This window comes from Ranitomeya variabilis, chromosome 2 (genome assembly GCF_051348905.1).
Source record: "Ranitomeya variabilis isolate aRanVar5 chromosome 2, aRanVar5.hap1, whole genome shotgun sequence".
NCBI classification, from domain to species: Eukaryota; Metazoa; Chordata; class Amphibia; order Anura; family Dendrobatidae; genus Ranitomeya; species Ranitomeya variabilis.
This window is the reverse complement of record NC_135233.1, coordinates 675451065-675476068: the sequence shown is the minus strand read 5'-3', so window position 1 is coordinate 675476068 and position 25004 is coordinate 675451065. Positions and strand designations below refer to the sequence as shown.

Genomic DNA, 25004 nt, shown 5'->3' with positions numbered 1-25004 from the left:
TAACACAGGCCACGTAGTATATAACACAGGCCACGTAGTATACAGCACAGCCCACGTAGTATATAGCACAGCCCACGTAGTATATAGCACAGCCCACGTAGTATATAGCACAGCCCACGTAGTATATAGCACAGCCCACGTAGTATATAACCCAGGCCACGCAGTATATAACACAGCCCATGCAGTATATAACACAGCCACGTACTATATAGCACAGCCCACGTAGTATATGACACTGCCCACGTAGTATATAGCACAGCCGACGTAGTATACAGCACAAAGACGTAGTATATAGCACAGAGACGTAGTATATAGCACAGCCCACGTAGTATATAACACAGCCCACATAGTAAATAGCAATGTGGGCACTATATTCCTGTTAAAAAAAAAAAAAAAAAAGAATTTAAATAAAAAACAGTTATATACTCACCTTCCGGCGGCCCCCGGATCCAGCCCAGGCCTTTACCGATGCTCCTCGCGACGCTCCGGTCCCAAGAATGCATTGCGGCAATAACACGTGATGATGTAGCGGTCTCGAGAGACCGCTATATCATCTCCGGTCATTGCCGCAATGCACTCTTGGGCTTGGAGCGTCGCGAGGCGTGGGAAAGGCACCAGTAGGTGAGAATAGCACAATTTTAATTTTTTTTTATTATTATTAACATTAGATCTTTTTACTATTGACGCTGCATAGGCAACATCAATAGTAAAAAGTTGGTCACACAGGGTTAATAGCAGCGGTAACAGACTGCTAAACAGCAATGGGGGCACTGACCGCAGGGGAGTAGGGAGGGGCGAATTCATGACGGACAAACAGACGGAAGTGACCCTTAGACGATTATATAGATAGATTCCGCGACTATACACAGCAGTATCACCTATATAACAAATATGAAGTAGTCTATACATTACACAGGATACTGCAAATGTTGGATACACGTTATATAGGAGATACTGCTACTGCTGTATCTAATGATAGTATCACCTATATAATGTATATACAGCAGTCTATATACATTCTATAGGAAATACTGCTACTGTATATACATTATATATAGGTTATACTGCTGGGTAAATGTGTGTGTGCATGTGTATATATATATATATATATATATATATATATATATATATATATATATATATATATATATATATATATATATATATATATACATACACACAGTGCCTAAAAGTAGTATTCAACCCACTGCAGATTTAGCAGGTTTAATAAGATGCAAATAAGTTAGAGCCTTCAAACTTCAAACAAGAGCAGGATTTATTAACAGATGCAAAAATCTTACAAACCAAAAAGTTTTGTTGCTCAGTTAAATTTTTATAAATTTTAAACATAAAAGTGTGGGTCAATTATTATTCAACCCCTAGGTTTAATATTTTGTGGAATAACCTTTGTTTGCAATTACAGCTAATAATCGTCTTTTCTAAGACCTGATCAGGCCGGCACAGGTCTCTGGAGTTATCTTGGCCCACTCCTCCATGCAGATCTTCTCCAAGTTATCTAGGTTCTTTGGGTGTCTCATGTGGACTTTAATCTTGAGCTCCTTCCACAAGTTTTCAATTGGGTTAAGGTCAGGAGACTGACTAGGCCACTGCAACACCTTGATTTTTTGCCTCTTGAACCAGGCCTTGGTTTTCTTGGCTGTGTGCTTTGGGTCGTTGTCTTGTTGGAAGATGAAATGACGACCCATCTTAAGATCCTTGATGGAGGAGCGGAGGTTCTTGGCCAAAATCTCCAGGTAGGCCGTGCTATCCATCTTCCCATGGATGCGGACCAGATGGCCAGGCCCCTTGGCTGAGAAACAGCCCCACAGCATGATGCTGCCACCACCATGCTTGACTGTAGGGATGGTATTCTTGGGGTCGTATGCAGTCGTAAGCTTCTTCCGGGGGCGCAAAAGAAGACGCCCCCGGAAGAAGCTTGCGGGCGAAACGCGCGTCGGGGCGCACGAGGAAGGATCAGGTGGACTCTCACTTCATATAGCTGCCGGTTTTTTGGTTTCTGCACTATTGTAAGTAATAAGGATCTGTGTACTATTATAATTATTTATACCCATGCACCTCTGACATTGATATGCTATAAGCAATGTATACTGTCATAATACGAGGGTGGCTAAGTAGCTGTGATTGATACCAGGGTGGTGTGAATCTGTTTCCCCCATCTCTATGGGTGGTTAGTAGATTTATAATATACCACTGTCTGTACATGTGTAGAATTGTTTTGAGCTTACCATACCAGGCAGGCGACATTGGTATTTTAATAACCAGTGTAGCAATGTGAGAGTTTTCCCCTTTTTCATTCCTTTGACACTCTGTTTAATTTTATGGTTTGTTTGTTTATGGATTTTATTGTCTAAAGGATATAATAAAGATTGAATTTTTAAACATACATTTTGGATCTCTTCATGTGGCTAAAATTATATAAGTCCACAATAGTTGTAAAATTGTTCGGAAGTGCCAAAGAATAAGATATAGTGGACTTAGGGATAATCAAGGTGATGAGCAGTGCCTGGTTTTCTCCACACATACTGCTTAGAATTATCACCAAAAAGTTATATCTTCATCTCATCAGACCAGAGAATCCTATTTCTCATAGTCTTGGAGTCCTTCATGTGTTTTTTTAACAAATTCTATGAGAGCTTTCATATGTCTTGCACTGAGGAGAGGCTTCCATCGGGCCACACTACCATATAGGCCCTACTGTTGTAGCGCTGCAGTGATAGTTGACTTTGTGGAACTTTCTCCCATCTCCCTGCAAGATGTATACATGGGCAACCAGGTGAGCAAAGGTCCCCGACATGTGGTTTGTAAGGGTTGATAGCCACAGCTGTAGAAATTTAAGGTATTTTTAGAAATCGATGGTATTTTAACAACTTTATTTATGTTAGGATTTTAAGCTACTTAGCTATGATTGATATTGTGGGAATAACCCTGTAAGGCCTCATTCATGTGTCTGTTTTTGTTGTCTGTTTTTTAACATTTTTTTTAATGGACTGGAGATTGACACATTATTGTATATGCATTTTTTTTATATTTTGCAGATCAACGGTCCAAAAAATCTTGGGCTTTTAACCAAATAGTGGAGCAAAATTGTTCTTAATAAAGAATAGGTTAGGAAAAGAGACAGCACATGAATGCCATGTGTTGCATTCTTGTGCTGTTTATTTTACCCCTTAACGACCGCCGATACGCCTTTTAACGGAGGCAGTTAAGGGTACTTAAACCACAGCGTGTTAATTAACAGAGTCGGATTTTCTCTGGGGTCTCGGTTGCTGGGGGTAGCAGAGACCCCAGAGAACATGATTCGGATTGGTTTTTACTGACCCCCGAGTTGCGATCGCCGGTAATTAACAGTTTACCGGCGGTCGCAAAAAAAAACTGATTTGCCATTTAATTTCTGTGTCCTCCGATGTGATCGCACATCAGAGGACAGAGAAATGGGGTCCCCGATCGCCCCCCGATACTCACCCGTCTCCCCCGATGCTCTTCGTGGTTCCCCATGAGCGCCGCCATCTTCTTCCCCCAAAAAAGTCGCGGGCGCATGCGCAGTGCACCCGCCGGCCAGCACCCGGAAGATCTTTGGGGTCTCGGCTGCCGACAAAAAAAAGCGGTGTGTTATTCTCTGTCCTCTGATGTGATCGCACATCAGAGGACAGAGAAATAGGGGGATCGGGGACCCTGTTATTCTTACCGGTGTCCCTGGGTCCTCCTGCTTCTTCTCCTGGCTGCCGCCATCTTCCTCCGAGAAGAAAATGGCGAGCGCATGCGCAGTGCGCCCGCCGTGACCTGCCGGCCGGCGGAGGAAGATTCTTCCTCTTGTTTTATTTTGGTCACTGTGAGATCCTATCACAGTGATCAAAATAAAAAAATAGTAAATAACCCCCCTTTATCATCCCCTTAGTTAGGAAAAAATAATAAAATAAAAAAATGTATGTATTTCCATTTTCCAATTAGGGTTAGGGCTAAAGTTAGGGTTGGGGTTAGGGTTGGGACTAAAGCTGGGGCTAGGGTTAGGGCTAGGGTCGGGGCTCAAGTTAGGGTTGGGGCTCAAGTTAGGGTTGGGGCTAAAGTTAGGGTTAGAGTTGGGATTAGGGTTAGGGTTGGCATTAGGGTTAGGGTTGGCATGAGGGTTACGTTTGGGATTAGGGTTACCTTTGGGATTAGGATTAAGGTTAGGGTTGGGATTAGGGGTGTATTGGGATTAGGGTTAGGTTTGAGGTTAGGGTTGAGATTAGGATTAGGGGTGTTTTGTGGTTAGGGTTAGTCACTCCACTTCATATATATTTAGTCTGGCTGGGATAGGACGCGTGCGGGTTCACGTGTGCAACAGATTTTAAGTGCAACAGTTTAAAGTGCTTGGCAGTTAGAAAATGGCAGTTGGACAGGGCAGGAGACTGGTAAGGTGCTTAAGTTTTTCAGACATTCATGCTTCTTGGTCAGTCATACTACATTATGCATTTATCATATCTATCTGCTTCTTGTTTTTACTTCTGCTTCCTCACAACTCGCCCGCCCTTTAACACATTCTGGGCACTCTCTCCATATCAACCCCTCCCTTCTCCCCTCTCCTATGTATAACTCTGAGGCTCTACTGACATTTCTTACCCACTCCAAACCAGCCACGACCGCCATGCAGCACTCAAAACGTTCATACAAATCATCCCACCACCTGCTCTTTCTGTTTTTTCTCCTTCTACTAGTTGCAGGTGACATCTCCCCAAACCCTGGACCTCCCTCCACCAGCATACATTACTCTCCTCCAGCTACATATAGAAACCCTGCTAATCTTATTAACATTCAGTGCATGCCTTCTATCGCCTTCCACTGTGCTCTCTGGAATGCACGGTCTGTGTGTAACAAACTAACTTACATTCATGATCTTTCCCTCTCTAATTCCCTTAACCTTCTGGCTATTACAGAAACCTGGATCCAGCATTCAGACACCACCGCTGCTGCCGCACTCTCGTTTGGTGGGCTGAAATTTTCACATACCACCAGACCTGAAAACAGACAGGGTGGAGATGTTGGTTTGCTCCTTTCATCACAATGTGCTTTCCAGGTCATCCCCCCTGTTCCCTCACTCACATTTCCTTCCTTTGAAGTCCACGCCGTCAGACTCTATAAGCCCTTCTCCTTGCGAGTGGCGGTTGTTTATCGCCCTCCAGGCTCCTCCCACCAGTTTCTAGACCACTTTGCCACCTGGCTTACTCACTTTCTATCCTGTCACATCCCCACCCTCATCATGGGAGACTTTAACATCCCCATCAATGATCCCCTCTCCCAATCTGCCTCTCATCTTCTTTCTCTAACTTCTTCATTCGGCCTCTCACAGTTTACTAATTCTCCTACGCACGAGGATGGGAATACTCTAGACCTTGCTTTCTCCCGTCCCGGCTCGCTGCACAACTTTACTAACTCCCCTCTCCCACTCTCGGACCACAACCTTCTTTCCTTCTCTGTCAAGAATTGTCTCCTCACCCGGGACACCCCCACTTACCACACTTATCGAAATACACGTACCATTAATACCCAGCAGCTTGTGGACAATCTCCACACATCTCTAGCCCCCATCTCCTCCCTCTCCTGTGCAGACTTAGCATTGTCACACTTCAATAATACACTGAAGAATGCCCTAGATGAAGCAGCAACTTCTACACGCAGAAAGACCCGACACAGACAACGGCAGCCCTGGCACACTATGCAAACACGCTTTCTTCAGCGTTGCTCAAGGTGTGCAGAGCGGCAGTGGAGAAAATCTCTCTTAGCAGAAGACTTCATCCACTATAAGTTCATGCTCAAAACCTATAACTCTGCCCTTTATCTGGCCAAACAATCCTACTTCACCACCCTCATCACCTCACTATCCAACAACCCCAAATGACTTTTTGAAACCTTAAACTCCCTCCTGAAACCTAAAGTACAGGCCCCCATCACCAACCTCAGTGGTGAGGATCTGGCCACTTATTTCTTATAAAAAATCAACCACATCCATCAGAATATCTCAGCGCAATCTCCTCAGTGCCTGGATCCCCTTCCCTGCCGCACCTCAAGCTCACTAGACATCTTTGAGCCGGTTTCAGAAGAAGAAGTTTCCAAGCTCCTTGCTTCTGCTCGGCCTACAGCCTGCAACAGTGGCCCCATTCCTTCACATATCCTGCAGTCTCTCTCACCAGTGGTCACCACTCACCTGACTAAAATATTCAACCTCTCTCTTTCTTCAGGTATCTTTCCCTCTTCATTTAAACATGCCATCATAACCCCTTTACTTAAAAAGCCATCCCTGGACCAGAACTGTACTGCTAACTACAGACCTGTCTCTAACCTTTCCTTCATCTCGAAACTCCTGGAACGCTTGGTCCACTCCCGTCTAATCCGCTATCTCTCGGATAACTCTCTTCTTGACCCCTTACAATCTGGTTTCCGCTCTTTACACTCCACTGAAACTGCCCTCACTAAAGTCTCTAATGATCTAATGACAGCTAAATCCAAAGGTCATTGCTCTCTGCTGATTCTCCTGGATCTCTCTGCCGCATTTGACACTGTGGATCACCAGCTCCTCCTCACTATGCTCCACTCTATAGGCCTCAAGGACACAGCCCTCTGCTAGTTCTCCTCCTACCTCTCTGACCGCTCCTTCACTGTATCTTTTGCCGGCTCCTCTTCCTCTCCTCGTCCCCTTACTATCGGGGTTCCGCAAGGCTCAGTCCTAGGCCCCCTCCTCTTCTCTCTTTACACGGCCCCTATTGGACAAACAATCAGCAGATTTGGGTTCCAGTATCATCTCTATGCTGATGACACCCAATTATACACTTCTTCCCCCGACATCACCCCTACCCTAATTCAAAATACCAAGGATTTTCTGTCTGCTGTCTCTAACATCATGTCCTCTGTTGTGAATTCTGCTCTTGGGCTCCCTCCGGTGGTTGTTGGTGGTAGTGCAGTTGTCTTGGGGTTGTAATCCAGGGCAGGTGTTTCTGCTGATTGCAGCTCTATTAGGTATTTAGCTGTGCAGGATCCATGAGTCCTTGCCAGTTGTCCATTGTTTTTGGAGGGATTGCATCTCTCTCTGGTTCCTCATGCCCTGCTGCCAATTCAGCTAAGATAAGTGTCTGGTTTTTTGTCTCTGTGCACACATGCAGTGTGCTTTGCAATTCAGTGCAATTCATTGTGTTTTTGTCCAGCTTAGACTTTGTTTGGATTTTTCAGTCATGCTGGATTCTCAGGAGATGCAGATATACTTTCTATGTCTTTAGTTAGATGTAGAATATTTGTATTATCTGCTGTGGATATTTTTAGGATTTTAATACTGACCGCTTAGATTTCTGTCCTATCCTTTTCTATTTAGCTAGAAGTGCCTCTTTTGCTAAATCCTATTTTTCTGCCTGCGTATGTCTTTCCTCTTATATTTACAGTCAATATTTGTGGGGGACTGCCTATCCTTTGGGGTTCTGCTCTGAGGCAAGATAGAATTCCCATTTCCATCTATAGGGGTATTTAGTCCTCCGGCTGTGTCGAGGTGTCTAGGACGTGTTAGGTACATCCCACGGCTACTTCTAGTTGCGGTGTTAGTTTAGGGTTTGCGGTCAGTACAGGTACCACCTACTCCTGAGAAAGTCTCTCATACGGCTCCAAGGTTACCGGATCATAACAGTCCTCCCTCTACCTAAAACTAAATCTCTCCAAAACGGAACTTCTTGTGTTTCTCCCTTCTACTAACCTCACTCTACCTAACATCGAAATTACCCTGGAAGGTTCAACCATAACTCCCAAGCAGCATGCCCGCTGTCTTGGGGTCATATTCGACTCCCTATATCCGATCACTCACTCGCTCTTGTCACCTGCATCTTAAAAACATCTCCAGAATCCGACCTTTTCTCACCTTTGAAACTGCTAAGACTCTTACTGTCGCTCTTATTCATTCCCGTCTGGACTACTGCAACTCTCTTCTGATCGGTCTCCCTCTTACCAAACTTTCTCCTCTCCAATCCATCTTGAATGCTGCAGCCAGAGTCATATTTCTGTCCAGCCGCTTCACCGATGCCTCCATCTTGTGCCAGTCATTACACTGGCTACCCATTCGCTACAGGGTCCAGTACAAACTCATCTCTCTCACCCACAAAGCTCTCCACAGTTCTGCACCACCTTATATCTCCTCTCTCATCTCTTTCTATCGCCCTACATGTGCCCTCCGTTCTACAAATGACCTAAGACTAACATCCCCGTAATCCAAACCTCGCACCTCCGTCTCCAAGACTTCTCTTGTGCTGCGCCAGCTCTCTGGAATGCACTTCCCCAGACGATCAGGCTGATACCTAGCCCCGACCTATTCAAGCGCGCTTTGAAAACCCATCTCTTCAAACAAGCCTACCACATCAACTACTCAGTAAACTAACTTTGCCCTGTTCCCTCCTTCCAAAAATTACTCTGAATCTACACCTTACTATTCATCTGTCTCCGCACCCTCCATACACATGATAACTGCACTTGATACTTGACTATTGCACTTAAACACACGGGCTGAAGACTGGATCATGCAAATTTGTATGAAAATCCCTATTTATTATAATTGGCAGACCTGAAATAACAATCACTTTTCACCTATTGTGTCCCCCCATTTCCTTGTAGATTGTAAGCTTGCGAGCAGGGACCTCACTCCTAATGTCACTGTTTAAATAGTCTTAACTCGTACCGAATTTATTGTTTCTACATGTCCCCGCTTAATTGTAAAGTGCTACGGAATATGTTGGCGCTATATACCGTATTTTTCCCACCATAAGACGCACTTTTTTTCCTCCAAATTTGGGAGGAAAGTGTTGGTGCGTCTTATGGTAGGGATGTAGCATGTAGGGAGGGGGGCAGCAGCGAGTGGGATCGCACTGTGATCCCACTTCAGGAGGCAGAAAAATGTCCCTGCTGCCTGGAATCAGGGCTGGGGAAACCATGTTGTCCCGATGATTAAGTGCAGTGAATATTCATTAGCTGCTTCCCTGCCCACCTATAAGCTGAGCGGTGAGCAGCAAATGAATACTCCACTTAAGCAGGGACACACATGGTTTCCTCAGCGCTGGATTCCTGCAGCAGCTGGGGAGATCTGTGTGTCCGGGGGAGGAGGAGGCAGCAGCAGCAGGGGCAAGGGGAGAGGAGATCGCTGCATACCTGGCTGGGCTGGACGCTGAGTGCTGTGCACAAGGAGGACCTGTGTGATGTCAGAAGTGGGCGGGCTGGAGCATCACATGGCAGCTCAGAGCCCTCCCTCCTCTTGACATCGTCACGGGTCCTTCAGACTCCCCACTAGAATCTGCAGGCTTCCTCTTATAACCTGTGCTGTGGAAAGGCAACAAGAGGGAGGGCTCTGTGTGTGCAGTCATGGGATGCTTTTACCTCACCACAGTGTGGCTGGCTGCCACAATTAAGAGGTTAGTCTTTACAACACACAATAAAGCACTCTGCCACTCCTTTGGTGAACTATAACTCCCAGCATGTCATAGGATCTGCAGGACATGCTGGGAGTTATAGTTCTCCCATGGGATTTTAAAGCAGCACTCCAGTGTTATTTTGCAGTGCTGGAGTGGTGCTTTCAATATAAGCCCTGTGCCCCCATTCTTATACTCACCCTCCAGCATCTTCATATAGTACTTCACAGACACCACACTGGTCCCGCAGCTTCCAACATAATAACATACTATTATATATAATAACACCACATATAATAGTGTTATTTATGTTATTAAATATTTTACCACATTTTTTTGCTTCAAATATTTTTTTCCCTATTTTCCACCTCTAAAACCTGTGTGTGCCTTATAGTCCGGTGCATCTTATAGTCTGAAAAATTCGGTAAATAAAAATTATTATTATATTATTATTATTAGGGTTGTGATTAGGATTATGGATCGGGTTGGGATTAGGGTTAGGGGTGTGTTGGGGTTAGGGTTGGAGTTAGAATTGGGGGGTTTCAACTGTTTAGGTACATCAGTGGGTCTCCAAACGAGACAGCCAATTTTGTGCTCAAAAAGTCAAATGGTGCTCTCTCCCTTCTGAGCTCTGCCGTGCGCCCAAACAGTGGTTTACCCCCACATATGGGGCATCAGCGTACTTAGTACTAGTTTTCAACAACTTTTGGGGTCCAGTTTCTCCTGTTACCCTTGCGAAAATTTAAAAAGTTGGCGGCTAAAAAAATCATTTTTGTGGGAAAAAAAAAATCATTTTTTATTTTTACGGCCCTGTGTCAAACATCTGTGAAGCACTTGGGTGTTCAAAATGCTCACCACACATCTAGTTTCCAAAATGGGGTCACTTGTAGGGGGCTTCTACTGTTTAGGTACATCAGGGGCTCTGCAAATGCAACATAACGCCCGCAGACCATTCCATCAAAGTCTGCATTCCAAAACGGCGCTCCTTCCCTTCTGAGCTCTGCCATGCGCCCAAACAGTGGTTCCCTCCCACATATGGGCTATCAGCGTACTCAGGATAAATTGCCCAATAAATTTTGGGGTCCAATTTCTCCTGTTACCCTTGTGAAAGTAAAAATTTGGGGCTGAAAAGATCATTTTTGTGGAAAAAATATGATTTTTTATTTTCATGGCTCTACATTATAAACTTTTGTGAAGCAGTTGGGGGTTCATAGTGCTCATCACACATCTAGTTAAGCTCTATGGGGGGTCTAGATTCCAAAATGAGGTCACTTGTGGGGGGTTTCTACTGTTTAGGTACATCAGGAGCTCTGCAAATGCAACATGACGCCCGCATTCCATCAAAGTCTGCATTTTAAAACATCACTACTTCCCTTCCGAGCCCTGACGTGTGCCCAAACAGTGGTCCCCCCACACATGGGGCATCAGGGTACTCAGGACAAATTGGACAACAACTTTTGGGGTCCAATTTCTCCTGTTACCCTTGGGAAAATAAAAAATTGGGGGCTAAGAAAAACATTTTTGTGGAAAAATTTTTTATTTTTACGACTCTGCATTTTAAACTTCTGTGAAGCACTTGAGCGTTCAAAGTGCTCACCACACATCTACAGTCGTGGCCAAAAGTATTGACACCCCTGCAATTCTGTCAGATAATACTCAGTTTCTTCCTGAAAATGATTGCAAACACAAATTCTTTGGTATTATTATCTTCATTTAATTTGTCTTAAATGAAAAAACACAAAAAGAATTGTCCTAAAGCCAAATTGGATATAATTCCACACCAAACATAAAAAAGGGGGTGGACAAAAGTATTGGCACGGTTCGAAAAAATCATGTGATGCTTCTCTAATTTGTGCACCTGTTTAACAGCACCTGTAACTTACCTGTGGCACCTAACAGGTTTTGGCAATAACTAAATCACACTTGCAGCTTGACATGGATTAAAGTTGACTCAACCTCTGTCCTGTGTCCTTGTGTGTACCACATTGAGCATGGAAAAAAGAAAGAAGACCAAAGAACTGTCTGAGGACTTGAGAAACCAAATTGTGAGGAAGCATGAGCAATCTCAAGGCTACAAGTCCATCTCCAAAGACCTGAATGTTCCTGTGTCTACCGTGCGCAGTGTCATCAAGAAGTTTAAAGCCCATGGCACTGTGGCTAACCTCCCTAGATGTGGACTGAAAAGAAAAATTGACAAGAGATTTCAATGCAAGACTGTGCGGATGTTGGATAAAGAACCTCGACTAACATCCAAACAAGTTCAAGCTGCCCTGCAGTCCGAGGGTACAACAGTGTCAACCCGTACTATCCGTCGGCGTCTGAATGAAAAGGGACTGTATGGTAGGAGACCCAGGAAAACCCCACTTCTTACCCCAAGACATAAAAAAGCCAGGCTGGAGTTTGCCAACATTTACCTGAAAAAGCCTAAAATGTTTTGGAAGAATGTTCTCTGGTCAGATGAGACAAAAGTAGAGCTTTTTGGGCAAACGCATCAACATACAGTTTACAGGAGAAAAAAAGAGGCAAAGAAAAGAATACGTCCCTACAGTCAAACATGGCGGAGGTTCCCTGATGTTTTGGGTTTGCTTTGCTGCCTCTGGCACTGAACTGCTTGGCCGTGTGCATGGCATTATGAAGTCTGAAGACTGTCAACAAATTTTGCAGCATAATGTAGGGCCCAGTGTTAGAAAGCTGGGTCTCCCTCAGAGGTCATGGGTCTTCCAGCAGGACAATGACCCAAAACACACTTCAAAAAGCATTAGAAAATGGTTTGAGAGAAAGCACTGGAGACTTCTAAGGTGGCCAGCAATGAGTCCAGACCGGAATCCCATAGAACACCTGTGGAGAGATCTAAAAATGGCAGTTTGGAGAAGGCACCCTTCAAATATCAGGGACCTGGAGCAGTTTGCCAAAGAAGAATGGTCTAAAATTCCAGCAGAGCATTGTAAGAAACTCACTGATGGTTACCGGAAGCGGTTGGTCGCAGTTATTTTGGCTAAAGGGTGTGCAACCAAGTATTAGGCTGAGGGTGCCAATACTTTTGTCTGGCCCATTTTTGGAGTTTTGTGTGAAATTATCAATGTTTTGCTTTTTGCTTCATTCTCTTTTGTGTTTTTTCATTTAAGACAAATTAAATGAAGATAATACCAAATTTGTGATTGCAATCATTTTCAGGAAGAAACTGAGTATTCTCTGACAGAATTGCAGGGGTGTTAATACTTTTGGCCACAACTGTAGATAGGTTCCTTGGGGGGGTCTAGTTTCCAAAATGGGGTCACTTGTGTGGGGTTTCTACTGTTTAGGTACATCAGGGGCTCTGCAAACCCAACATAACGCCCGCAGCCCGCTCTCCAAACGCGACATGGCGTCCGATCTCAATTCCAGCCAATTCTGCATTGAAAAAGTCAAACGGTGCTCCTTCTCTTCCAAGTCCTGCCGTGCACCCAAACAGTGGTTTACCCACACATATGGGGTATCGGCATACTCAGGACAAATTGCACAACAACGTTCGTGGTCAAATTTCTCCTGTTACCCTTGTGAAAATAAAAATTTGGGGGCTAAAAGATCATTTTTGTAGAAAAAATGCGATTTTTAATTTTTACGGCTCTGTTATAAACTTCTGTGAAGCACATGGGGGTTCAAAGTGCTCACCACACATCTAGATAAGTTCCTTAAGGGGTCTAGTTTCCAAAATGGTGTCACTTGTGGGGGGTTTCCACTGTTTAGGCACATCAGGGGCTCTCCAAACGCGACATGGCGTCCGATCTCAATTCCAGCCAATTCTGCATTGAAAAAGTCAAACGGCGCTCCTTCTCTTCCAAGCTCTGCCGTGCGCCCAAACAGTGGTTTACCCCCACATATGGGGTATCGGCGTATTCAGGAGAAATTGCACAACAAACTATGTGGTTAATTTTCTCTTTTTACACTTGTGAAAATAAAAAAATTTGGTTCTGAAGTAAAATGTTTGCACATTGTTTCAGTTCCTGTGAAGCACGTAAAGGGTTAATAAACTTCTTGAATGTGGTTTTGAGCACCTTGAGGGGTGTAGTTTTTTTGTAGTGTCATGTACACCCCTCAAAGTGACTTTAAATGTGAGATGGTCCCTAAAAAAAAATGGTTTTGTAAATTTTGTTGTAAAAATTAGAAATCGCTGGTCAACTTTTAACCCTTATAACTTCCTAACAAAAAAAAAAAATTTGCTTCCAAAATTGTGCTGATGTAAAGTAGACATGTGGGAAATGTTATTTATTAACTATTTTGTGTGACATATCTCTCTGATTTAAGGGCATCAAAATTCAAAGTTTTTTCATAAATAAATCGCAAGTAATATGAAAGAAATGTTACCACTAACATGAAGAACAATATGTCACGAAAAAACAGTCTCAGAATCAGCGGGATATGTTAAAGCGTTCCAGAGTTATAACCTCATAAAGGGACAGTGGTCAGAATTGTAAAAATTGGCTTGGTCATTAACCCCTTTCTGACATTGGACGTACTATCCCATCGAGGTGGGGTGGGCCCGTATGACCACCAACAGGATAGTACGTCCAGCGCGATCGGCGGCGCTCACGGTGGGAGCGGAGCCGATCGCGGCCGGGTGTCAGCTGACTATCGCAGCTGACATCCGGCACTATGTGCCAGGAGCGGTCACGGACCGCCCCCGGCACATTAACCCCCGGCACACCGCGATCAAACATGATCGCGGTGTGCTGGCGGTACAGGGAAGCATCGCGCAGGGAGGGGGCTCCCTGCGGGCTTCCCTGAGACCCCCGGAGCAACACGATGTGATCGCGTTGCTCCGAGGGTCTCCTACCTCCTTCCTCGCTGCAGGTCCCGGATGCAAGATGGCCGCGGCATCCGGGTCCTGCAGGGAGGGAGGTGGCTTACCGAGTGCCTGCTCAGAGCAGGCGCTGGTAAGCCTGCAGTGCTCTAAGTCAGATCGGTGATCTGACAGAGTGCTATGCAAACTGTCAGATCACCGATCTGTGATGTCCCCCCCTGGGACAAAGTAAAAAAGTAATAAAAAAATTTCCACATGTGTAAAAAAAAAATAAAAAAAAAAATTCCTAAATAAAGAAAAAAAATATATATATATTATTCCCATAAATACATTTCTTTATCTAAATAATAAAAAAAAACAATAAAAGTACACATATTTAGTATCGCCGCGTCCGTAACGACCCCACCTATAAAACTATATCACTAGTTAACCCCTTCAGTGAACACCGTAGGGGGAAAAAAAAAAAAACGAGGCAAAAAACAACGCTTTATTATCATACCGCTTAACAAAAAGTGGAATAACACGCGATCAAAAAGACGGATATAAATAACCATGGTACCGCTGAAAACGTCATCTTGTCCCGCAAAAAACGAGCCACCATACAGCATAATCAGCAAAAAAATAAAAAAGTTATAGTCCTCAGAATAAAGCGATGCCAAAATAATTATTTATTCTATAAAAGTTTTTATCGTATAAAAGCGCCAAAACATAAAATAAATGATATAAATGAGGTATCGCTGTAATCGTACTGCCCCGAAGAATAATTTTACCAAACGTGGAACGGTATAAACGCCTCCCACAAAAGAAATTCATGAATAGCTGTTTTTTTGTCATTCTGCCTCACAAAAATCGGAATAAAAAGCGATCAAAAACTGTCACGTGTCTGAAAATGTTACCACTAAAAACGTCAACTCGTCCCGCAAAAATCAAGACCTCACATGACTCTGTGGACCAAAATATGGAAAAATTATAGGTCTCAAAATGTGGAGACGCAAAAACTTTTTTGCTATAAAAAGCATCTTTTAGTGTGTGACGGCTGCCAATCATAAAAATCTGCTATAAAAAATGCTATAAAAGTAAATCAAACCCCCCTTCATCACCCCCTTAGTTAGGGAAAAATAATAAAATTAAAAAAATGTATTTATTTCCATTTTCCCGTTAGGGTTAGGGCTAGGGACTAGAGCTAGGGTTAGGGTTGGGGCTAAAGATAGGGTTAGGGTTGGGGCTAAAGTTAGGGTTTGGATTACATTTACGGTTGGGATTAGGGTTGGGATTAGAGTTAGGGGTGTGTCAGAGTTAGGGGTGTGGTTAGGGTTACCGTTGGGATTAGGGTTAGGGGTGTGTTTGGATTAGGGTTTCAGTTAGAATTGGGGTGTTTCCACTGTTTAGGCACATCAGGGGCGCTCCAAACGCGACATGGCGTCCGATCTCAATTCCAGCCAATTCTGCATTGAAAAAGTAAAACAGTGCTCCTTCCCTTCCGAGCTTTCCTGTGCGCCCAAACAGGGGTTTACCCCAACATATGCGGCATCAGCGTACTCGGGACAAATTGGACAACAACTTTTGGTGTCCAAGTTCTCTTGTTACCCTTGGGAAAATATAAATTTGGGGGGCTACAAATCATTTTTGTGGGAAAATTTTTTTTTTTTTTATTTTCACGGCTCTGCGTTATAAACTGTAGTGAAACACTTGGGGGTTCAAAGTTCTCACAACACATCTAGATAAGTTCCTTGGGAGGTCTAGTTTCCAATATGGGGTCACTTGTGGGGGGTTTCTACTGTTTGGGTACATCAGGGGCTCTGCAAATGCAACGTGATGCCTGCAGACCAATCCATCTAAGTCTGCATTCCAAATGGCGCTCCTTCCCTTCCGAGCTCTGCCATGCTCCCAAACAGTGGTTCCCTCCCACATATGGGGTATCAGCATACTCAGGACAAATTGGACAACAACTTTTGGGGTCCAATTTATCCTGTTACCCCTGTGAAAATACAAAACTGGGGGCTAAAAAATCATTTTTGTGGAAAAAAATGTTTTTTATTTTCACGGCTCTGCGTCATAAACTGTAGTGAAACACTTGGGGGATCAAAGCTCTCAAAACACATCTAGATAAGTTCCTTAGGGGGTCTACTTTCCAAAATGGTGTCACTTGTGGGGGGTTTAATGTTTAGGCACATCAGGGGCTCTCCAAACGCGACATGGTGTCCCATCTTAATTCCAGTAAATTTTGCATTGAAAAGTCAAATGGCGCTCCTTCCCTTCCGAGCTCTGCGGTGCGCCCAAACAGTGGTTTACCCCCACATATGGGGTATCAGCGTACTCAGCACAAATTGTACAACAACTTTTGGGGTCCATTCTCTCCTGTTACCCTTGGTAAAATAAAAGAAATTGGAGCTGAAATAAATTTTGTGTAAAAAAAATTTAAATGTTAATTTTTATTTAAACATTCCAAAAACCTGAAGGGTTAATAAATTTCTTGAATGTGGTTTTGAGCACCTTGAGGGGTGCAGTTTTTAGAATGGTGTCACACTTGGGTATTTTCTGTCATATAGACCCCTCAAAATGACTTCAAATGAGATGTGGTCCCTAAAAAAAAAATGGTGTTGTAAAAATGAGAAATTGCTGGTCAACTTTTAACCCTTATAACTCCTTAACAAAAAAAAAATTTTGGTTCCTGAATTGTGCTGATGTAAAGTAGACATGTGGGAAATGTTACCTATTAAGTATTTTGTGTGACATATCTCTGTGATTTAAGGGCATAAAAATTCAAAGTTGGAAAATTGCGAAATTTTCAAAATTTTCGCCAAATTTCCGTTTTTTTTCACAAATATACGCAAGTTATAGCGAAGAAATTTTACCACTATCATGAAGTACAATATGTCACGAGAAAACAGTGTCAGAATCGCCAAGATCCATTGAAGTGTTCCAGAGTTATAACCTCATAAAGGGACAGTGGTCAGAATTGTAAAAATTGGCCCGGTCATTAACGTGCAAACCACCCTTGGGGGTGAAGGGGTTAAATACCAAATTGGCTGTCACTAAGGGGTTAAATCGCGGCAGGTGAGTAAGGCCTAATATAAAGTGCGACATTTCAGAAAAACTTGAAAGTTTTCAAATATTTATTTGCTCATGCTAAATAGTCTAGAACTGTTCATAAAATAAATATGGTGGTCACTTAAAGGGTTCTACCCAGGCTGCAGCGTGATCTGTTATTTTTCTAACAAACTGCAGCTGTCTGAAAGTGGGTAATCCCTTTAAGGGGTTCTGGTGTACACTACTGGTTTTAAATGAAGGGGTAAACATGATCCCATTAGTACACCTATTTATACCTCCACCTTACAAGTTTCTTACATACTACCTTAGAAGGAATCTGACACTAGGTTTATGGTGCCCTAGTGTCAGAGACCATGAATTCAGATAAAAATCACAGTGCACAACCTAATACAACAATTCTTTTATATATCAAAGTTTTCTGAAAACTTACGTTGCAGCTTTTACATTGATTACTTGATTTATTTATCTAGTTTTCTTGCTCTATTTAGGTTTGAAATGTATAATAAAAAAAATAATCCAATGAAACAGTTTTTGAGAGGTTTATTAGTGAGACTAATGTCACAATAGCTTTAAAACAAGCCAAAGTTTGTCCAATGCACATACGGAATGTTGAACTGGTACAGTTTGATATTGTTGAAGTGAAAAACAAATGCACGTTTATCCAAGAAAAATAAGTCCCATTTAGGCAAAAACATCACTAAAAACAGTTACATGGAATAACAAAAAAGTTAAAGGAAATCCGTCGCGTGAAAAACGTCACTAACCTGCAGATATTGGGTTAATCTGCAGGCTAATAGCCTTCTGAACCTGCCTGAGCTGGCATTTAGAGCCCCACTGCTGGGAAGAAATTAATTTTATTCCTATCGGTAATGTTCAGGTTTTAGTCATGGGGGTGGCACCGGCACGGTTTCAGTCACTGCTCTGTGTATAGAGATGCAAATGTAACCGCACCCACGGCACTGACTGACAGCCATCCCTAATGCTGAGTTTGCTGGTGCCATCCCTATGACTGGAAGCCGAAAGTTGCCAGGGGAATAAAGTTAATTTCCTCAGGGCTGCAGGGATCTAAGTGCGAGTGCCACGCAGGTTCAGAAACCTATTAACCTGTAGATTGACCTAATATCCGCAAGTTAATAGAGTTTTTTCCCTTAACAGGTTCCCTTTAAATGTCACCATCACACAGTAGACTAATCCCACTGATCATAGGATTTTCTTTTTCATTTTCTAAGCTTAAAAAAAAAAAGTTAAAAGACTAGTAGGGCTCACATTAAATTTTACAATTAATTATAAGCTCACATTTCAAAGAACTGACAAATTTAAGAAAATGTTTGATTCCTTCCGTCATTCATCAGTAAGAGGAATCTGCAGTCACACTTTACAGTAAAATGGAAGAACTGTATGTACAGCTTGAAATATTAAGACTACACTATCTTGTACTACCTCCCATAGTCCGAGGCTTCAATAGGCAGCAGGACTGACTGTACTGGAGGTTACACAATGATCTCACATTGGTGAACACACACTGGGATAAAGTGCAGCAGTGTCTCTACCAGGAATTCTGGTTCGGGGAAACAACTCCAAGGAGATGTCAAGAAGACTGCTTCTCTCTTAAGTCCATAATAGCCTTCCAGATTGTACATAACGTTCCTCCCCTGTGAATATAAGAGACAATCATTATCAAGGCCTCAGAAAAGAATAAAAATAAATAAAATACAGGAACTTCAAATGAGTATGAAATCACAAATCTGTGAATCTAGACAAATTTTGATGGTAATCTTGTAAAGTTTTGGCAGTTAACTAATTAGTGACTCTGGGTCAGTTATTTTGTTGCATCATTCCCTAGAAGACTCATGGTTGTACTAGCTCAAAAGGGCGCTTCTACTCAATACTGAGCAAAGGGTCTGAATACTTATGATCATATAATATTTCAGTTTTTCCTTTTTTAATAAATATGCAAACATTTCTACATTTGTTTTTTTTTTCAGTCAAGATGGGGTGCAGAATGTACATTAATGAGAAAAAAATGAAATTTGTTTCATTGCAGCCATTTGGTAAATTCAAAAAAGAGTGAAAAATTTAAAGGGGTCTCAATACTTTCCATACCCACTGTATCTCCCATATATTGCAGCTCCTGATTGGTTGAGCACTCCTGTGTTCTTTATGGGAAACCGACAACAGACATGTCAGAAGGCTTATTTCTGTGACACATTACAAATCAGCAATCCGAAATCAGACATATCTGATCGACATCTCCCTTGACAATCAGTAGGCATGAGTCCCCATCCTCCTTAAACTGTGGGCCGAACCCGTTGATATCTGTGCCTTCAACAATAGTTAATGTGTATGGGGAGCTTTAGATTAGAGGAGGGAACACAGTATCAAGTTATTCACTTATTTAAAATGAGATTAAAATGAGAGTCTAAGGGTACCGTTACACTAAACGATTTACCAACGATCACGACCAGCGATACGACCTGGCCGTGATCGTTGGTAAGTCGTTGTGTGGTCGCTGGGGAGCTGTCACACAGACAGCTCTCCAGCGACCAACGATGCCGAAGTCCCCGGGTAACCAGGGTAAACATCGGGTTACTAAGCGCAGGGCCGCGCTTAGTAACCCGATGTTTACCCTGGTTACCAGCGTAATGTAAAAAAAAACAAACCGTACACTCACATTCCGGTGTCACGTCCCTCGCCTTCAGCTTCCCGCACTGACTGTGAGTGCCGGCCGAAGCAGAGCGCAGCGGTGACGTCACTGCTGTGCTGTGCTTTACGGCCGGCACTCACAGTCAGTGCGGGAAGCTGAAGGCGAGGGACGTGACACCGGAATGTGAGTATGTACTGTTTGTTTTTTTTTACATTACGATGGTAACCAGGGTAAACATCGGGTTACTAAGTGAGGCCCTGCGCTTAGTAACCCGATGTTTATCCTGGTTACAAGTCACACACACCGATCCAGCGATGACAGCGGGAGATCCAGTGACGAAATAAAGTTCCAAACGATCTGCTACGACGTACGATTCTCAGCGGGGTCCCTGATCGCTGCTGCGTGTCAGACACAGCAATATCGTATGGATATCGCTGGAACGTCACGGATCGTGCCGTCGTAGCGACCAAAGTGCCACTGTGAGACGGTACCCTTACTCTAGTTAAGTGCAACTGCAGAGAAAGCCATATTTTATGTGGCTGAATTACCAAGCAGTTATTTTCTCCTTAACTGCTATGGAATTATTGTTTTAATTATAGGCAGTTTTAACAAGAGCTCCACTGGATATCCTAGGTTTAAGATACTTCAGTGCCCACATATGCAATGATGATGCGCAATTTACCTTAGATTCATGGATTTTAAGTCTTCGCGTGTAACATGCCACAGTATATCCTCCAGTGTATAGTCTTCTGCGAGAAACTTAAAGTAAACATGCATTAAAATAAGTGAAAACATTTGCATTATTTTCTCATCAACAGGTTCACTACATCAAGATTTTACACTAATGACCTAAATTATAGACCACCAATTTAATATCCCACCAAACCTCTTTAAAGTTGTGACTATGGCTCAAATAACACTGTAAAAGAAATATAATTTAAATAATGCTAATACAATTATCATACAATATTCGTGTCTATGTTTAAACTCTATTTTTGTGATTTTATTTCTATCCATGTATGTCTATTATATTAAATAATCCATTCGAGTGTAAATCTCTTTAGGGTTCGTTCTCACGACCGTATTTTCAGCTGAGTGCTGTATGTAGAAAAAACAGCAGTGCAGATGAATGACTTTTTTTCACTGACCAAATCAGTATGAAAATAAATAAATAATAAAAAAAAAATTTGCAGTATGTACTAGTTTCCTCTGAAAATCGGATGAGACTCATTGATTCAAGGCTATGGCTGCTTAAAAAAAAATTGGGACTCCAAACGGAGCACACAAGATAGCATCCGATTTTTACGGATACCTTGCAGTTCTGTAACATTAGGAAACTGTACATGTCCTTTTAAATTATTAATATCTGCTGCTATAAAAATTAACACACGGATGACAAGTGAGAAAAAAAAATCTTTCCAGTTTTCTGGATGAAACTGACGGATTTCTTTTTATATGCTCATGTGAACCTACCCTTCGGCAAGGTGGCAAGTGACTTCTCTACAGCCAGCAGCAAAAGTGCCTATATAGGCAATGGGGGAGATCTACTGCACAAATGTGCTGAGATTCTAATAATGGCATGATTAACAGCATACACCAAATGTATTTTGGACACATTTTAAAATAAAACATGGGGTCTAAGGGGTAACGTTTCTCCTTATGGAGAGTGACATACCAGCTGGCTTGTCAAGGTAAGGAGGCTTATTCGCCGTGTAATGCTCCTCTGGGAATTTAAATATGCAAATTGCCTCTTCTGACAAAAAGAGGACTTAACTCTATAGCGCCACCTGTTGGTAGTAGCGATCCTACAAGTCACAATCAACCCTTTAACGAGTCGTGCAATATGACTTAGGATAAAAGCCAAATCAGTATCTTAGACCCTTAGACCCCAGTCCAGAGCCTCTCACCTAGCCAAATCAGTTCTCATGCTTCACACTGACGAGGGCCAACAGCCCGAAACACCGTGTCTGCGAATTGAGATACTGATTTGGCTTTTATCCTAAGTCATATTGCACGACTCGTTAAAGGGTTGATTGTGACTTGTAGGATAGCTACTACCAACAGGTGGTGCTATAGAGTTAAGTCCTCTTTTTCTCAGAAGAGGCAATTTGCATATATAAAATAAAACATGAAATGTATACAAAGAGCATTGCTAGTGTTCCAACAATGCTAAAGTTGGGGCAATGTTTGGTGCAATAAGCTGTTTCAAGTATAAGTTAACCACATGATGGCATATTAAAGAGTCGGTCTGTCAGCTTAATTTGCTGCCCTATTTAAGGGCATAATAATCATAGCAAAAATCTACAAATATAGAGTAAATCCCAGCAATCAAGGTCCAATATAGCAAGAAGTATGAGAATTGCTTTGAAAAATAACATTTATTAAATAAATCTAAAATTTGAGACAAAACAAAATCAATTATCTAAGACAGGGGTCTTGCCAGTGTTGACTTTTTATGCGGCCCACGGGCGGGTCCCCAGCCAGACCCTTTAACCCCCAAGTGCACGCAGCGTTCATTACAGAATGCTGCCTGCACATAAATGATGACGTCATCGGGGTGGGCGGGGTTAGCCCCAGGGTAGGAGCGGTTAGCACCCAATGCTCTCCCGTCCTCCTCTCCAGGAAGAGGAGCTGCTGCCAGAGAGTCCAGAGCGATCTCCGTGCAGGGAACTCAGTGTCTGTCTGCTGGTGATCTGTGCCTCTCAGCTATGTGCCCCCTCTGTGATCTCTGTGCCCCCCCAGCTATGTGCCCCAATATAATCTCTGTCCCCCAGCTATATGTCCCCGTGATCTGTGCCTCCCAGCTATGTGCCCCCATGTGATCTCTGTGCCCCCTGTGATCTGTGTGGCCCCAGCTTTGTGCCCCCCGTGATCTCTGTGCCCCATAGCTATATGTCCCCCTGTGATCCCTGTGCCCCCCAGCTACGTTCCACCTGTGATTTGTGCCCCCAGCTCTGTGCCCCCCTGTGATCTCTGCCCCCAGCTATATGCCCCGTGATCTGTGCCCCCAGCTATATGCACCTATGTGACGTGCCCACCAGCTATATGCCCCCTGTGATCTGTGCCCCCAGCTATATGCCCTCCTGTTATTTATGTGCCCACCAGCTTTCTGCCCCCCTGTGATCTATGTGCCCCCTGTGATACCTGTGCCCCCCTCCTATGTACCCCCTGTGATATTTGTGCTCCCATTTGATCTCTGTGCCCCCTGTGATCTCTGTCCCCCCCATCTATGTACCCCTCCGTGATCTCTGTGCCCTCCAGCTATGTGCCCTCCTGTGACTTCTGCACCCCCCGGTGATCTGTGCCCCCCAGCTATGCACCCCCTGTGATCTATGTGCTGTCAAGTAGAAGTCAAGTAGAAGTGCTACATACCTTGTTTATTGAATCCTCATCGACTTGCTGTTGCTGCAGCCAGTAGATGAGTTCTAGGTCTTCACTGCATGCATTGGGGGATTTTATGTGGGATACTGAAATACCAGGGATATCTGTTTCAGAAATTAACTTGTTAGACATTTCAGGTATAATTGTTGTACATTTTATTGCTATTACAGTTAAAATGTCACATACTTGAGACAGAAAAAAACAACTATCTTCATAAATATAAATTGGAACCAGATTTAATATATTTTGGTAGATTATAAAAGCCTCCTAAATAAATTGGTGACTAATGTTTAGCAAATATGATCTGAACTATAACCTTTTTTTAAAGATAACATTACTGAGGTACAGTTTTCTGCAATGAAGACTAGGTCTTATTTACTAGGAATTATTACAGGAATCTTATTTGTCATAATCAGGTAAGAATCAGACATCCTCATATTTTTTTTCCAAGAAAGGATAACCCTTAGTGTAGGACCAAAGGGTGCAGCTAGCCTCATGGGGTAAAGACTCCACCAACCGCTGTGACCAATTGGAGCACAATTTTGTGTTACAATTGTCAGGTGAGCCGAGCTTTGGAAGTGTGATTACTGCATCGCTGCTATTCAATCTTTCCCTAATCTTTAAGGGGTTGTCCCATGAAGCAAACAAAGTACATTTTAATTAATAAATCTTTGAATATTTGAAAATTCCACAGTTGGTTGTGTTTTAATTTTTTTTTCCTATGCGGAGATCAATCTTAGAAATGTTCCCCTGCTATGCACTGTGTTATTTGTTGTGTCCGCCATGCTGCAGTTCATAGTTGCACATACACAGCTACTGGCTAGGGCAAGAAGGATAAATTAATATGTTGGTAACACTGGGACTCTCCGCTGTTTGTTTTATCAAAGGAATGAGTGTTTCTGCCATGTCATCAGCTCTGTGTCAATTCAGGGACATAAGAGAGAATGTGGCCCCAGAGCTAATACATCACTGACTTGATTTATGAGGTTTGGAGACATGGCAGAAATCCATCCTCCTGTCATAAAACAAATGGGCAGGAAAACGTGTTCACTGACATAACAGAGCAGTTGAGGTCCTTAATGTTTTATCAGTATATTAACCTAAGGCTACTTTCACACTAGCGTTAACTGCAATATGTCGCAAATGCGTCGTTTTGCCGGAAAAACACATCCTGCAAAAGTGCTTGCAGGATGCGTTTTTTCAGCATTGACTAACATTAGCGACGCATTTGCGACGCATTGCCACACGTCGCAACCGTCGTGCGACGGTTGCGCCGTGCTGTGGCGGACCGTCGGGAGCAAAAAACGTTTTTTGCTCCCGACGGTCCGCTTTTTCCGACCGCGCATGCGCGGCCGGAACTCCGCCCCCACCTCCCCGCACCTCACAATGCGGCAGCGGATGTGCTGGAAAAATGCATCCGCTGCCCCCGTTGTGCGGCGGAGACAACGCTAGCGTCGGGGACCTCGGCCCGACGCACCGCGACGGGCCGAGCCCGACGCTAGTGTGAAAGTAGCCTAAGTCCTGGCCAGGGGAGAAAGTTTATGTATGAGCAACCATGAGCTGCAACAATTGTACATGGTTGGACACGACAAATGACACAGTACATACTGTAGCAAGAGCACATTTATAAGATTAAATCAGAACAGGAAATTTTTTTTTTTAAAGCACAACTAATTGTGGAATTTATTATTATTGCGAGATCTATAGCTGAAAATATACC

The 25004-nt window shown here is 43.2% G+C and overlaps 1 protein-coding gene and 1 long non-coding RNA gene across 4 annotated transcripts in view; both read right to left on the bottom strand.

The window, feature by feature from the left end:
• Window positions 1-4938, bottom strand: part of LOC143809823 (uncharacterized) — a 30030-nt gene extending 25092 nt beyond the window's left edge. The window contains exon 1 of the long non-coding RNA XR_013222474.1: window positions 4886-4938. This is a non-coding gene — a long non-coding RNA (uncharacterized LOC143809823). The remainder of the gene's footprint in view (window positions 1-4885) is intronic.
• A 12846-nt stretch (window positions 4939-17784) lies between these two features.
• MAP3K5 (mitogen-activated protein kinase kinase kinase 5) overlaps window positions 17785-25004 on the bottom strand; it is a 270104-nt gene continuing 262884 nt past the window's right edge. For 2 of the 3 annotated variants that reach the window (XM_077289289.1, XM_077289291.1), the window contains exons 28-30: window positions 23276-23388; window positions 20586-20662; window positions 17785-18911 (exon numbers count right to left, since the gene is read on the bottom strand). In XM_077289289.1, coding sequence (XP_077145404.1) covers window positions 18848-18911; window positions 20586-20662; window positions 23276-23388 — 254 coding nt within the window. In that variant the 3' untranslated portion in view covers window positions 17785-18847. The remainder of the gene's footprint in view (window positions 18912-20585; window positions 20663-23275; window positions 23389-25004) is intronic. The other variant, XM_077289290.1, reaches the window with a different exon arrangement.